General features: G+C 38.6%; 1 protein-coding gene across 1 annotated transcript in view; it reads right to left on the reverse strand.

The window, feature by feature from the left end:
- KCNN3 (potassium calcium-activated channel subfamily N member 3) overlaps window positions 1-16,685 on the reverse strand; it is a 304,701-nt gene that overhangs the window by 209,378 nt on the left and 78,638 nt on the right. Inside the window, exon 2 of the mRNA XM_031966673.1 lies at window positions 1,036-1,131. Within this exon, the coding sequence (XP_031822533.1) occupies window positions 1,036-1,131 (96 nt within the window). The remainder of the gene's footprint in view (window positions 1-1,035; window positions 1,132-16,685) is intronic.

A 16,685-nucleotide genomic window follows, 5' to 3' on the forward strand; every position in this document is an offset into this window, starting at 1 on the left:
AACAACTTAAATTTCTGCTCATGTGGCATGAATCCAAGGACTTCAATCTTAACCATGGCTTTCCTAGACCTAAACACAGTATTCCAGATGTAGTCTGACCAGGTCATAGTAGAGGGCCACTATGACCATCCTAGTATAGGATGGTGTATAGCTCTGATAATACAGTCTAAGATGACAACCATTTCATTCTCTGCTTGTAGGCTACTAAAATCTCCAGATCTTTTTCAGTCAAATTGCTATCTACTCCTTCTGCCTATACATACCTTATATTTACAAACCTGATTTTTTGAACCCAGATGTTAAGACTTTATTTTAGTCATTGAATTTCAAATATAAATTATTTGATTTAACCCAATGTTCTAAACCAAAGCTTCTTAAACATGGATCATGACCTCCATATAAGATCATATAATTGAATGTGAGGGTCACAAAATTATGATTTATTATCAGTAAATGTTTGAATTGTATATCTATTTTATATATCTACATAGCCAGAGTCGTGTAAATATTTCTCTGATGAAAAGAGGTCATAAGTAGAAAAAGTTTAAAAAACCATGTTCTAGACTCTCAGGAGCTTTTGAATCCTAAATTTCACACACAGGTCTTTAAATCATCACAAATATGATGATCATTTCATGTCTTTATCGAAGGAATGGATAAAAATATTAAACATAGAATAGATCCTTGGAGTACTTCATTGAAGACCTTTCAAGTTGGCATCTTGAAATACCACAGTTTATAAATTAAATATAGGACAAGAAATTGGGCTGCAGAATCCTCAGATAAGGATTTCCACAAAGCTGTTCTCAGGTTCACTGGGGAGGCTGTAAATCTCCTCACATCTTTTGGGGTCAAATCCTGAGAAGGATTGGTGGGCATAGTGGGTATGAGGGAAGGCACAAAGAAACCTACTTACAAAAGACATGTGACTTAGAAGGATTCCCTATTGAAAGAAGACTTCCAGCAGAAAGTAAGGACCACACCAATGGCTTCAACAGTTTAGAATGGAAATCGATGGAAGGAAAGGATGCCTACCTGGACTTCCCGTGTGTGGTAGGCGATGATCAAACCCAGAAGGATAATGGTGGACAGACTGATAAGGCATTTCAGGGCCAAAGAAAACATGGAATCCTGAAAGGGAAAAATGAAAGAGAGGTTTAGAAGAGGGGAGGAGCAGGGACAGGGTGAAAGAAACAATCTCTGGTTATTCCTACTTAAGAGGGAAAGGATTGACTGGCTGTACACCAGAGGAGTGTGCTATTTCAGGAGACTCTAAACAATAAGGATGTCTGGAACCTTTGGAAATGGATTAATACTTCTTAAAACCTGATTTTGTAAGAACTTAGAGCTGAAAGGGATCTTACAGGTGCTCTCTTCATTTTTACAGAGGAGGAAACTGAGGCATGAAGAAGCTAAATAACTTGGCCAAAGTCACACAGGTAACAAGTGGCAGAGACAAGATTTATATTCACATCTCCTGAACCCACTTGCTATTTTACCATATTGTTTTCACTTTTGGCTTGTTGCTCAAAGAAAGGATAGGGAGTAAAAAGAGGGGAGCAAAATAGGCAGCATATGATAGGCAACAAGAGGGGAATTCTACAATGAAAAAATAGAGCCTACCTGAAGCAACATTCTAGCCCCCACTTCTTGGCTCTGGTCCTACTTTCTCCATCTCCTGAATGGGAGGTGTGGAGGATGCCCTATCCACAAAAGATCAAAATAAAATATCACCCCTTCACAGTCTTTAAATTCATGAAGGAAGCTAAGTGGTAAATTAGAATGTCAGATTTGGAGTGAGGAAGACCTGAATTCAAATCCTTAGTTAGACACCAGCTATGCAATTCCGGGCAAATCACTTAACCTCTCAGCCTCAGTTTCTCTATCTGTAAAAATGAGACTAATAACATAATAACTACCTTGCAAGGGTGTTGAGAGGTTAAAATAAGATTTATGCAAAGCACTTGGCAAATCTTAACTTGTTATATAATAGCAACAAATGACATTTATGTAGTGTACTATGGTTTGCAAAGCACTTTACATAGGTTAACACATTGAACATAAAAATGCTAGCTATTAAAGTACTTAATAACTTTATGTCAAGCACTTAGATATGTAGAGCACTTAGATAAGGACAAGGGAAATCCAATTCTTTCTCTTTCAGTGTTTCCTATCTAAGACTTGTATATCAAGAATAGACTATAAAAAGAAATCTTATCCAAGAATTCTGCTCCTGTGCATTAGGTCAGGAGGTTGTTCTGGTATTCCCCTCTGTTTTGCCATCTTCTAGATACCTTCCCTCTAAAGCTACCTTATCATTGCAGTCCATGCGCCACTCAGCAGCCAAAGTGATTTTTCTAAAGCATAGAGATGACTGAGATATTCCTCTACTCAAGGAATTCCAGTAGCTCCTGATTACCCTAAAACTTATGCATTAGGCATTCAAAACTCTTCATAGTCCCTTCCTATTTCTGATTGGCTTATATTTTACCCACCCTAATGAACACTCTAATCAGTTCTAGCACCCTCCTATAGGTCCTTGAAGATGACATCCTGATTCCTATCTCCCACCACTGGCAGCTTCCCACATCCAGAATCCATTCCCCTCTAATTTCTTAACTTCCCTAGTTTCCTTTAAGACTTGATTCATAGCCTACCCTCTGCAGAAGGACTTTCCTGATCCAGGCCACAAGCAGTTCTCCTCTCAACTGTTCTTGCCTTCCCAATGAGATTACCTTCCATTTACTGTCCGTCTCTACTCTATCACTGTCTCTCTGTCTCTCTATCTCACTCTGTTTCTCTCTGTCTCTGCCTTTGTCTCTCTCTCTCTCTCTCTCTCTCACTCACTCACTCACTGTGTGTGTCTCTCTCTCACTGGGTCTCATTCTATCTGTTTTTCTCTCTACTTCTGTTTCTCTGCCTCTGTATCTCTGTCTCTGTCTCTGTCTGCCTATATCTCTTTGTATCTGTCTCTTACTATGTCTTTCTCTGCCTCTGTCTCTGTCTCTCTGTATCTCTGTCTTCTCTTTGCCTCTGACTCTTTCTACACACTCACATATATTTATATACACACATATAGATATAGACAAGTAGATATGAATGTGTGTGTATACATACATATATATATATATATATATATATAGTCTGTCCCTGATTGTTCACACATTGTGTCTTGTCTATTAGAATGCAGTCTCCTTCAAGGAAGTAGCCACTTTTTGTCTTTCTCTGTACTCGTGCTGGCACATAGTCAATGCTTACTAAAAAGGCTTTTTGACTCACTGACATATGACAGCCCTTCAATTACTTCTTGATTGATGGATTGAGGGGAGACAAACACCAAATAAGGTCGTAAAGAGTGAGATGTGACTGCAATGACTGAATAAGAGCATCAACAACTCATACTCTAATGGAAAGATTTCTGACTCTGGAGGCAGAAGACCTGAGTTCCAATCCCACCTTGGATGTTTATTATATGTGATCTTGGGCAAGACATTTTGCTCCCTGAGTCTCCATTTCTTCTCTTTTAGCAGTTAGGACATACTTATTAACCCCTTAATTTGTGCCAAGCACTATGCCAAGGACTTCCTCAGTTTCCTGGTACATAACATGAAAGAGTATATAGGTTAAAGTCTTTCCAGTCCTGGCTCTGTGATCTATTTAGTCCGCATCTTGTTTGTACTTATTCACCCACATGTCTCCTACCATTAGAATGCAAACCCCTTGAGGGCAGAGACTATTTTGCCCTTTTTTATATCCCCAGTGCTTAGCATAGAGCCTGGCATCTAGTAAGTGCTTAATACATTCTGGTTAACTATTGACCTCCAACAGAATGGAGGGAGCATGTGTATGAAGGGGCTGGAGTGGGGATAGGGAGAATGAGATAAATGTGAGAAAGCCACAGTCCTGCCTTCAAGCACATTATTCTCTGGAAGTACTTCTTGGTGTCTAGCCACAATCCTTACTCCTTCTAGAAAAGCCCAACAACGATCCAGTGCCCCTGTAGAAGTCATTTGGAGTGAATGAATGGTGGATCCTTTAGGGCAGGGGCAGTGAAGGGAAGAAGGATTCCATCTATTCTTCAGTGGTACTCCAAATGGTCTAGAACATCAATTCACAAACTTTTTGATCTCAGAATCATTTTGAACTCTTTAAAAGTTTTTCATGTTTAACCCATATCTGATTTCTTGCTGTCTTGAGGGAGGGGGGAAGGGAGAGGAGAAGGAGAAAAATTTGGAACACAAGGTTTTGCAAAGGTGAATGTTGAAAACTATTTTTGTATGTGTTTGGAAAAATAAAATGCTATTAACTAAAAAATTTTGAAGACTCTCCCAAAGAGCTTTTGTTTATATGGATTATCTTTCTACATTTGCTGTATTAGAAATGATAACATCTTAGTATTATTATGAAAATAGTTTTGACCTCATGGCCTCCCTCGGGGACTCTCAGAGTGACTTAATCACCTCCAGAGAACAGCTGGCCTTGCAAATAGACATATTCTCTGAAGGGAATGAATTAGGAATGATTCTAAAGAGCTCAAGGTAGGAATGTCCATAATTTTCTTCTCAGAGGAATCTGAATGCATCATTTGTCTCTATGGAGGGTATAGGGGTGTAATTCATATTGACCCTTTTCCCCACCATACCCTGAGTCCTTTGGGTGAGAAATTGTCTGAAATTAGAACTCAATACTGTTTTGACTTTTTCAGAAGGAAGGTTGAAGAAGATGAAGACAAGGAGCCATCATCTTGCTTTTCTATTTACTCTTTTTATTTCAAAACTCCTGGCCCCTTGTTTTTTGGCTATGACCAGAATTATGTTTCCATTTAAATGACTCAATCCTGGTCAGAGACAGGATAGATATTCTGGGCTACTGGAGTCTCTGAGATCATTATTAAGTACTCTTCATGGCCCGGGTATCCTATTTTTGCGTGTAATTTCTATGGTATACCAATAACACACACATATGCACACAAGTCATTTCTAATAAGGATAAATTTTAACATAAATAAAGTTGGATCAAATCAAAGGTTTACTAAGTTCCATGAGGTCTGGGAGCATGTCTTATCTAAACCTTGATTCTACCTTCTACTGACCAGCAGAGTCTCTCTCTATATTTTTTATATATACAGTGACTGTTAAATTAGTATGGTCAAAGACTAAAAGATTGGAATATAACATTTTCTTATACATTAAAAAATAGAATTGATTTTCTGTGCTTCTTGGCAAAGTCAAAACTAGAATTGTTTGCAACTGGGACATGTAGGAGAATTAGTTTTGGGGGTTCAAGCATGGCCCCAGTTGGAGAGAGAGAAACCCATACGTGGCAGACAGAGACCCTGGGATCAGATACTTTAGGGAAGGCCACTGCAAAAGTGAAGGGCTAAGAAGCAAGGAAAAGCCAGAAAAGAACTCTCTGCAGCCCACTCTCAAAAATATCTTCCTATCATTCAAGTCAATCATTCTTGCTAACCAAGTGCTAAACTTGATTGTGCCTCCAACTGAAAAACTTTAAGTGCCATGACTTCTAAATCGGATGCCTGGGAGAAAAGTCCCAGTCATCCTGCCCCGGTTATAATAGCTCTGATTCTTGCTCTTCCCTGGAGTTGAGCATCTATAGTTTTTTGATGACTAGGATTGACCCAGGTCTAGTCAGCCTCTTGCTTAAATGTCATCTCCATCAACAGGGTAAGCTCAGGAACATTCAAAACTGCCTTCAACTAGATCCATCTAGGAAATAATAAATGAGATGATAGGGCTGGAAGTAATCCCAAAGACACACTCTCCCTTTCCCAGTCCATCAAGGAGATTACACTGAAAACCACCTAGTTTTCATTGACTCCTTCATTCCATTCCACTCCAATACATTGCCTTCTATAAGCAAAACATCAAGAAAGTTAAAAAAAGATGATTGAGAGACAGCTAGATGGAGCAGTGGATAGAGGGCAGGCCCTGAAGTCAGGAGGACCTGAGTTTGAATCTAACCTCAGACACTTAATACTTCCTAGGTGTGTAATCCTGGGTAAGTCATTTAACCCCAAATGCCTCAGCAAAAAATAAAAATAAAATAATTGAGACATAATGCCTGCCCTCAAAGAGCTTACTGTTAAGAAGGAAAACTAAGATGTAAACAAATAAGATCCACCAAAAGCTTTCTCTTGTGCCTTTTAGTGACATGGTAATGAGTCTGGCACTCTATCTACTCTGTCCACTATCTTCTTATTTAAATGACCCTGGTTCTCAAAGACTAGGTCAGAGAGTACAAACTCTGACTGAAGCTCCCTAGTAAGAAAAGCTATGAGTAAGCCTGTGTGTCTGTCAGTTGAGAAGTAGCCTGGAGATGTTCATCTCAAAAGCTTAGCCTCAGGGTCTTTAATTTTCTTGGCTACAATAACCTTAGAAATAGCCTCCTAAGGCATGGAGAGGTCTGTAGTGCTAGAAGGAATAAATTCCCCAACACTCCCCTTGAATCCTCTGAATTATTGAAGGATAAAAGAGAATATCAGTGGATAAAGAGGTATGAATAGGATACTGTGTGAGCTCTAAGAAGACTACTGCAAGAATCCAGGACCTAGGCTAGAAGAGTGCCAATAGAGAATGAAAAGAGACAAAAGTAAGGGAAAGGAAAAAGTCATAGATCTACTAAGTTAGTGTCATCTAAGGGCTTCTAGGTGGCACCATAGTGCCCAGAATGGCAGGTTTGGAGTCAAGGAGACTCCTCTTTCTGACTTCAAGTCTAGTCTCAGATACTCACTAGCTGTGTGATCACAAACAATTCACTTTACCCTGCTTACCTCAGTTTCCCTATCTGTCAAATGAGCTGTAGAAGGAAATGGAAAATCACTCCAGTATCTTTGCCAAGAAAATCCCAAATGCGGTCATGAAGAGTGAGAAATGACTGAACAACAACAAGCCCATTTAACATTTTTCTCTAATGCAACAATGGATTATTAAAGGCAGACATATCCAGAAACTATTTCTCATTTGATTTCAATCATTAAAAAAACAGAGTTTAGCACCAACCTCTTTCATAGGAAAGCTGACTGATGTCTGGATTTTAATCCTGATTATTTTAAACAAGCCCCTTCTTTTCTCTGGGTCTCAGTTGTCCCATCTGTAAAGTGAGGAAAGTTGGACTGAATGACTTCTAAAATCCCATCTCTCTCTAGATCCAAGGATTTCAGATTTCATGGGGTCATTTGGCTTTGTTTTATCAGAAGAGGCAAGAAGTGTGAATGAAGAGAGGAGCCCTTTGTTGGAAAAATACTTGGAACCTCTGTCAGTCCTTCTTGTCAGGAGATATGGGAAACTGGATCTCAAGTCTTTTTTTTCTTACCATTCCAATCACTGGATTGATACCTTGCAATTGACACTGGCAAGAGAATTTGCCCAGGATTATATTATACTTTATGGTACTCCATATAATTGTCTGGGAATCAGGGGCCACCTACCAATACAGAGCCCCTAGAAAACAAGACTATCAGGCACCTGATAGGCTTCTAGCTACATACACAGCTGGTAGATTTGTGGAATGGCTTATTATACAGGGAAGCAGAGAAGGCAAGTAGAAGGATCTCTATTTTAAAGTCAGAAGGTTTTTTTAAAATTATTTTGTTTGGTAATGTCTGACTCTGTGATCCCATTTGAGGTTTTCTTGGCAAAGATACTGGAGTGATCTGCACTTTCCTTCTCCAGCTCATTTTTACAGATAAGTAAACTGAGAAAAATAGGTTTAGGTGACTTGCCCAGGATCTCACTAGTAAGAGTTGAGGCCGGACTTGAACTCTGGAAGATTTTCTGATTCCAGGTCCAGCACTCTATCTATAGCATCTAGCTGCCCTAAGATAAGGGAATGGTTTGTAATTTCCTTCTCCAGCTCATTTTTACAGATGAGTAAACTGAGGCAAACAGGGTAAAATGAATTGGCCAGGGTCACAAAGCTAGAAGTATCTGTGACTGGATTTGAACTCAGGAAGATGAATCCTTCTGATTTGGGGTCCAGCACTACCTAAAGTCAGGAGATTTTCACCCAAATCCTAGTATTGCTACTTATTAATTGAATGTCATTGGACAATTCACTTCCTCTCCCTCATCTATAAAACTGGGGTGTGGGACATAGACTAGATGATCTCAATGAATTATTTTATGCTAAATCTATGGTCCTAACTTCTCTGAGCCTCATTTTCTTCAAATGTAAAATGAAAATATAAGTGGGTTTATCAATACACTTATTATCAAAGATTTTCCTAGAGTAAAGTATGACTTTTGGGGGTCAACTCTAGAAACTGGAATTGATCTGTGTGAGAGAACCAAATCTCTGGTCACTAAAAATCAATCAGAGATGATCTGTGTTCTCTTAATAAGGCTTTCAAGTCTCTATTTTCCCTTGGGATAGATGCCCATCAGATACCCCAAAGTTTCATAATTCTCTAAACTCACCAAGATCAGAAAATTGATCAGGAGACTCCCCTTATCTGCCTAAGTTCAATGTTATCTAAAGGATCAAATTGAGATCATATTGTTAAATTAATCTATCACAGAAAAGTATGACTCAAATGACAATTATTAAACACACCATGTTTCAATACCTATCATTGGACCCACAGAATCCCTAGATCTACATTATACAAAGCTATGTTAGGGGTGAATCATAGGATCCTTGAATTCCAGAAGAGAAAGAGAACCCAGGGATCATTTAGCCCAACCCCCTCCTTTGTCAGAGGAAGAATCTGGGGCACAGAAAAGGAAAGTGGCTCCCCTATACTCATATAGCTCCTAAGAGGCAAATGCAGAATGTGAAGAATAGGATCCATTTCTATTGTGCTTAAAGATATTTTCAGAGGTTTTTTTTTTTTTTTTTTTAAACCACCACCCTGTGAGATAGATCAATGGTATCAAACTCGCATAGAAATAGGGATCACAAACCTATCATAATGATATCATAAGGATCTCTGTGTATGCATATTGGCTTAGAAAGCCATAGATTAATTTTATCCACATTCTATTGTAATTTGTTTAATTTTGTTAAGATTTTTCAGTTGGTTGCTCTCGGGTATATTGCTTCTATGAATCCAACACTTCTGAGGTAGATAATAGAAGTATTGTTACCTTAGTTTTGTGGATAGGACATTGAGTCTCAGATAAGTTAAGTGATTTACTCAGCTTCACATAAGAATAAGTGTCAGGGGCAGGACTGGAACTCTTGCCCTCTCACTCTTTCCCACCACGCCCACCCTATTTCCTTTGCAACTAGAGCAGAGGCTGACAAACAGTGAGCACTTTCTAAGTGTTTGTTAACTGTCTAACATTCAGCTGTTTGGAGGCCACAGGAGATGTCATTAAGAATTTGGAGTGGCAGCCCCCAAACTGAATCTAACAAGGCACTGTCCAGATTTGACAGCTGCTATGCAAGTGGATGGGAACCGAGGCTGGCACCCCGCCACTGATACCAGCCCACATCAGGCCATCTGTCCACACAGCCAGGCTCCCCTTGTCAACCCACACAGTCCTGCCACACACCTCATTTGCCCCTCAAACAACATGCTAGCTTCCATTCCCTTTCACTGTTAGCTTGATCCCTGGAGCTCTGGGTAGAAGGTGATGGAACATCGGATTTCAGTTTCTAAACCAGCTATATAAATTGCTATGCTGTCCAGCCTCAGAGTTTACAGAGGAAAGGCCAGAATTATAATGATTATAGTAGATCTTCCCAGAGGCTCTAAAGCTTTAAAGGTATTTTATAATTTTAAAGGAAAAACAAAAAAAAAAGAGAAAAATCATCCCTAACTTTTGAGAGGAGTTAAATGGGAAATCACAGCATTAACCAAACAAGGAAGATACCTCTATCTTCTACAAATTCTATCCAAGCTTTATATTACTATTATTGTTGTTGTTACTAGCTTTTATATGATGTCTTATGATTTGCAAACTGCTTTACAAATATTATCTTATTTTATCCTCATAACCTGGGAGGCAGGTGCCATTCTTATCCCCCTTTTATAGATGAAGAAACTGAAGTAAGCAGTAATTAAATGATTTGCGCAGGTTCACACAGCTAATAAGTGAGTGAGGCTGGATTTGAACTCAGGAAGATGAGTTTCCTGACTTCAGGTCTGGCACTCTATTCCCTGTTTCACCTAACTGCCTCATAATGTTTTATGGTCTATGTTAACCAGGCTTTCCCTGGTCTTCCAAACTACTAGTGCCTTTCCCTCCAAGATGACTTGGATTCTGCTTTATGTGTTTTATATATACTTATGCACATTTGTGTGTGTGTGTGTGTGTGTGTGTGTGTGTGTGTGTGTGTGAATTGTCTCCCTTGTTAAAATCCCGATAGCTAACATCTATATTGCTCTTTAAGGTTTGCAAAGCATTTACACATATTATCTTATTTAATTCTCACATGCCTGTGAAGGAAGTACTATTTTCACCCCCATTTTATAGATGAGAAAACTGAGATGACTTGCCCAGGATCATCAGATAGGATTTTAACTTGGATTTTCCTGACCCCAAGTCCAACTTCCTAAGCATTATACCACCTATCTGTCTTGAATGTAAGCTTCCAGAGGTCAGGGACTGCTTGATTTGTGTCTTTATTATCCCAGGGTTATATACATTGTTCTGGCACATGAAAGGCTTGAATAAATGCTTGCTTGATTGAATAATTGATCTTCTTATTACCTTCCCTGAGACTCAGAAGGCTTTAGGGACCTGAATGAAACTGAATATTTTTTGTTTTGCTGGAGAAAGATGCAGACATCAAACAATACACAGAATAAAGATGCTATGTGCTCCCTGTGTTATATACATCAAAGACTCTGTGTGTGTGTGTATGTGTGTGTGTGTGTGTGTGTACACATCAATGCTCCAAGGCTCTGTAGTTTTCCATCCATATAGATCCTGTTCTTTTGAGAGTTACTGGGGTTGGAAAATTCATTATCTTCTGCTGCTAAGCTGTTGATGACCAGCTCAACTAGACACTATGTCCAACATAGGGCCCATAATCAGAGCTTTTTTTCTTGGTGAGACTCATAACTGCATAACTAGGCTCCCAGAATCATCATGTTTATCTCTGATTACAATGAGGCATCTTGGAGTCAGAAATTTAATGCTAGAAAGAGCCCTTTTAGATCATCTCATCCAACCTTCACATTTTACAGCTGTGGAAACTGAGTCTTATATACAATAAATGACTTGCCTATGGTCACCAAGCCAATAAATATCAGTCTTCCTGATTCCAAGTCAAATACTCTGTCCACTGCATCAAGACTTCTGAATATCAGGATGACGATTTTTGTGGGAGTGTGTATATGTCTCATTTTACACATGAGGGAACTGGGGCAAAACAAGTTTAAGTGACTTGCTCAGGATCACACAACTAGTAAGCGTCTGAGGCCGAATTTGAACTCAGGAAGATGTATCTTCCTGCCTCCAGACTCAGCAGGCTATTCACTTTACCACCTGACGGTGTATATGTTTGCATATGTATATGTCCATATATATACATATATGGACATACACATGTACATACACAGGTATGTTGCCTTCTATTTGTGTTGGCTAAACCTGTGTGTACATATGTGTGAGCATATACGTGTGTGCATGATTGTATATATATATATATATATATATACATACATATCTTTGCCAAAGGCTTTTTTGCAAACTGACTCCAGATGCAGTGTTTGTTTTTTCTCCAAAGTAACACACTGCCCCCTTGCTCTTCTTAGCTCAGATTAATCCTCCCAGACTTTGCCACTTCATTTAATTGGCATATTGAGGTGGGGGGGCAAAACCAGAGGCTAGTTATTCCTGGAAGTCAGTCAACTAATCCATTACTGACTGCACAGGATCTCTCTGTGGTATTCGTTTCAGTCCTAGCAATATGCAGAAATAGATAATTAAGGAAACTGAGGAAGATGAGAAGGTACCAGTAAAAGGCGAAACATGTGTATACACACACATATATGTGTGTATATATGCACACAAGTGCATGTGTGCACACACACACACACACACACACACATATATATATATATATATATATATATATATATATATATATATATATATTTGTAATCTCAGTCAATTTCCATTTACCTTCATTTTCTGATCTATAAAATGGGGACCAGAAAAGACCAAATGGCAGGGTTACTATATGTCTCAAGTGAATAATATCTGTGAAGGTTTCACCGACATTGAAGTATTATATCAATGCTAACTAATATTATAGCTACTCTTCTGAGTGCATGCAAAATCACATATTGAGCGACTGAATTTGATTAAATGTGCATGATAATAAATGTGACATTGTGTCAGTTTATGTGAGTATACATGAATTAATGTGCATGTCTGTTTTCAAATGTGTGTCTGTGGTATTTCTGTTTGTGTGAGTGTGTAATATTGTTTCATTCTTGTCTTTATGTCTCCAGTGCTTAACAGCCCTGCTGGCAACCTAGTAATCATTTGATAAATGCTTGTTGACTGATTGTTGTACTTGGAGGTATTAGGGCAGGCCCTCTGTGATTTCCTGAGACTAGAACCGTCCAATGGGATCAGCAGAAAAAGTCAAAAGTCAATCTTAACTCACTTTGGCATCTAATTCCCCTGAAAGATTCCCCACCTTCTAGTGGATGCAACTTGGGAAATTGATTCTCTACTACTTCTTTTAATAATTTAATATTTTCCCCTCGATTTCATGGAAAGACTCCAAAATTGATTGATATTCAGCATCAGTAGAATATTGTGGCTCTGGAATGAATGTCCTAATTAGACACTCTTGCTAATTAATGCTATGCAAATTAAACCAGCCCCTTATTCACTGCCAAGTAGCACTGTCTTTCTCCTTGTTACTTATCTGTAATGCACGGTTCCTTTCCTCAGACCCAACATGCTTGCAGATAAATAAGATCTGACACCATTTTTACTCTTCTGTCCTTTTCCTATTTTCCCTCTTCTTTATTGGCTCCTCCTTTCTTTTCTAGCATTTGAGCGCTTTCTCTCTCTGTCTCTGTCTGTCTCTCTGTCTCTCTCTCTGATTCTTTCCTTATCTTTCTCTCTGTTCCTCTCTCTCTCTCTCTCTGTCCCTCATTCCCTTTTTCTTTCTCTCCTCTCCTCTTCTTTATATCTTTCTTTGTCTCTCCTTTCCTCTTCTCTTCCCTCTGTCCCTGTCATAGGATAGTATCAGAAATCAAGAAAGAATTTCAGAATCCACAAAGTCCAACTTCCTGATTTTATTGGTGAAGAAAATGAGAGGTTATGTGACTAAGGTCATACTGGCAATAACTATTAGAAGTAGGATTTGAATCCAGGTCCTTTGACACCAGATTCAATTTTTTTTCCCATGATAGCATGCTGTATTGCAGCAGTACATGTAGCATCTTTCTCGTCTTAGCCAGACTAATCCTTCCAGATTTTGCCACTTGATTTAATTGGTATATGGAAGTGAGGTTAAGGGTGGGGAGAGAAGAGGCTGATCACTCCTGGAAATCAAATAACACCATTACTGCCTAGTGAAACTGCATAGGACTTTTTGTGGCATTCTTTTTGGCCCTGGAAATATGCAGAAATAGATAATTAAGATTCTTGGGAAACTGAGGAAGGTGAGAAAGTACTATGGGATGCCTGACTGATCCAGTAAAAGGCAAACCATGATTATAGAATCTTCTTAACTGGAAAGGCTTATGGAGACTACTGCCCAAACACACTGACCAATGACAGGTTCAAGAATAATATTATTATTGTTATAATTGTTATCATATGTAGCACTTTGAGGCTTGCAAAGCACTTTACAAATCTCATTTTATCCTCACAACAATTCTAGAGGATAGGTACTATTAGTATTCCCATTTTACAGATAAAGAAACTGAGGCAGACATATTAAGTGAATGACCCAAGGTCACAAAGGTAGGATTAAAACTCAGATCTTCTGAACTACAAGTCTATCCACTGAACCACAGTTTAGATTGGTGGTCAGAAATTTCCAGTAGCAAATATTTCCAAGGCCATCTCTTCCTCTAGTCAAGATTAGCAGTAAAATCAGAAGACTTAAATAATAGAGAGGGAAGAAAGGGAGAAAGAGCAGCAAGAAGAGAAGAGAGAGGAGGAGAAAGATAAGGAGGAGGAAAAGAAACAGGATGAAGAAAAGAAGGAGGAGGAAGAAGAGGAGGAGGAGAAAAAAAGAAGAAAAGGAAGGAGAAGAAAGTGGAAGAGAAGGAAGAGAATAAGGAGGGAAGAGGATAAAGAGAAGTATAATAAGAAGGAAGAGGAGAAGGAGGAGAAGAAAAAGGAGGGAGAAGGAAGAAGAGGAGAAGAAAAGATAGGAAGGAGGAAGAGAAGGAAGAGAAGGAGGAGGGAAGGGGGAGGATGAAAAGCAGGAGAAAGAGGAATAGGAAGAGGAAAAGAAAAAAAGGAGAAAGACAAGGTAGAGGAGCAATAGTGCTGCTAATGATGGTGGTGGTAGTATTAATAATGATAGCTGGTCTTTTACAGGACTTTACATATAATAATTCATTTGATCCTCACAGCAACGTTGTGACATAGATGCCATTTCTATTCCTAATTTATGGTTGACAAAACTGAATGAAGAGATGTTCATTGAATTGCCCAGGGTTACAGTAAGTATATTAGGCAGGATTTGAACTCGAATCTTCATGAACAAAAGCTAGCAACTCTCTGTTACAACAAGTCCTTGTTCTACTTACTATCCCTAAATCATCCGTTTACTACCTGAATCCAGGTAACTCTTTATCCATAAAATGGGTATTAAATATTTGTACTATCTGTATCTCACAGGGTTCTTGTAGAAAAAGTACTCTGTAAACTATTAAGGACTATATAATTGTAAAGTACTAATAATAAAGGAATAGGGAACTTTTTCCTTTTAGGACATGAGGACTATGGGAACATCTTGCCATTCACTGTATAAGCAAAGTGGGTTTCATTCTAGGGAGAGTTCAGACAGAACATAGAACAAAAAATGGAACCCAGAGCCCTTGGCCAAGGATGCCTGCCCATGGGGCACAGAAAGCAAGACAGGTAGATTTGGCAGAAGACACTTCTCTGAAGACACGCTGATAGCTGCCAAATATTTCCAAAATCACAACATTGGCCATGAAGAGGATATCCTTGCAGCCCATTCCCACTCCCAATATGGTGATGACCTTCCCCACCCCCACTCCCCTTTACTCTCACATAGTTCTGTGTTTAAACATCCATCTTAAACTTATCTTTAAAGTCAAAGTGGATGATTTAAAAGAAAGAACCAGGACTTAAAGTCAAGAGAAACTTGGATTCAATTCCCATTAGTGTTTCATGACCTATATGACTAGAGACAAGTCTTGGAGAATCTCTGAGCCATCACTTGCAATAAGAGTCAAATAAGATGATAAATGTAAAAAAAAATATAAATCTAATATCTACATAAATAATAGCTGTAATTATTACTATTATTATTATTATATGTTATATGTTTCTATGTATCTTATCCTCCACTAGACCAGAAGCTCCAAGAGAGCAGAGACAATTCCATTTAACCTATATAACTCTGCCAGTGCCTACTACAGTGATCTGCATATTAATAAGTGATTAATAACTGTGTGTTGAAGTGAATCTTAGACTATATTTGGGATCCAACAGAGGTCCACACTTTGTCTCCCTCCATCCTACTATCAAATCCTGGACAAGTAGTCTTGGAATATCCTGGTAGTAGTTTCCCTTTGCTGACCAGCCTCCTAAAGAGCTCACATGAGTATTAGAGACCTGACTCCCACTACTATCACCACTCACTCACATCCAATCAGTTGCTAGGTCTTATCAATCCTTTCCCTGTACTCTCTCTCCTATCCATTCCACATCTTAATTTGCAAGTTCAACCTTCACCCTCACTCAGACCCTCACCTCTTCTAGGCTATTGCAGTAACATCCTGACCAATCTTTCTGCCTCCAACCTGTCTTTTCTCTAAACTTGCTGTTCAAAGAAAGAAAGGAAGAAAAAGAAAAAAGAAAGAAGGAAGGAAGGAAAGAAGGAAAGAAATGAGGGAGGGAGGGAAGGAAGAAAGAAAAACAAAGGAAGAAAGAAAAGAAAAAAGACAAAAAAAGGAAGGAAGGAAGGATAGAAAAAGGCTCATAGCTGCTATATAATTATTGGACTTTATAGAATCCTATCTTTTAGCCAGAAGGCAGAGTAGAAATCATCTACTCCAATAGTGTAAAATTAAAAAAGAAATGGATCCCTAAGGGCCACATATTGACTTCTTGCTATTGTTATCGAATCATTTTCAATCAGAACTGACTCTTTGTGACCCTATTTGAGGTTTTCTTGGCAAAGATAATAGAAGGTATGCCATTTCTATCTCCAACTCATTTTACAAATGAGGAAATTGATGCAAACAGGGTTAAGTGACTTGCCCAGGATCACATAGATAATAAAGATCTGAAGCTGAATTTGAACTCAGCTCCTCCTGATTCTGGTTCATCACTTTGTACACTATGGTGTCACCTAACTGTCCTTACATATTGAATTAGAAATCCATAAAATTACATTATAATGTAATACATTTTTACTGATTTTAACAAATATTTCCCAATTATATTTTAATTTATTTGTTTTAGGTCCAAATAGGAGTTTTACTGGGCGCTTGCATAAGACCAAGCTTAATATAGGGCAATCTCTTCATTTTACAGATTTGG

This window comes from Sarcophilus harrisii, chromosome 4 (genome assembly GCF_902635505.1).
Source record: "Sarcophilus harrisii chromosome 4, mSarHar1.11, whole genome shotgun sequence".
Taxonomy (NCBI): domain Eukaryota; kingdom Metazoa; phylum Chordata; class Mammalia; order Dasyuromorphia; family Dasyuridae; genus Sarcophilus; species Sarcophilus harrisii.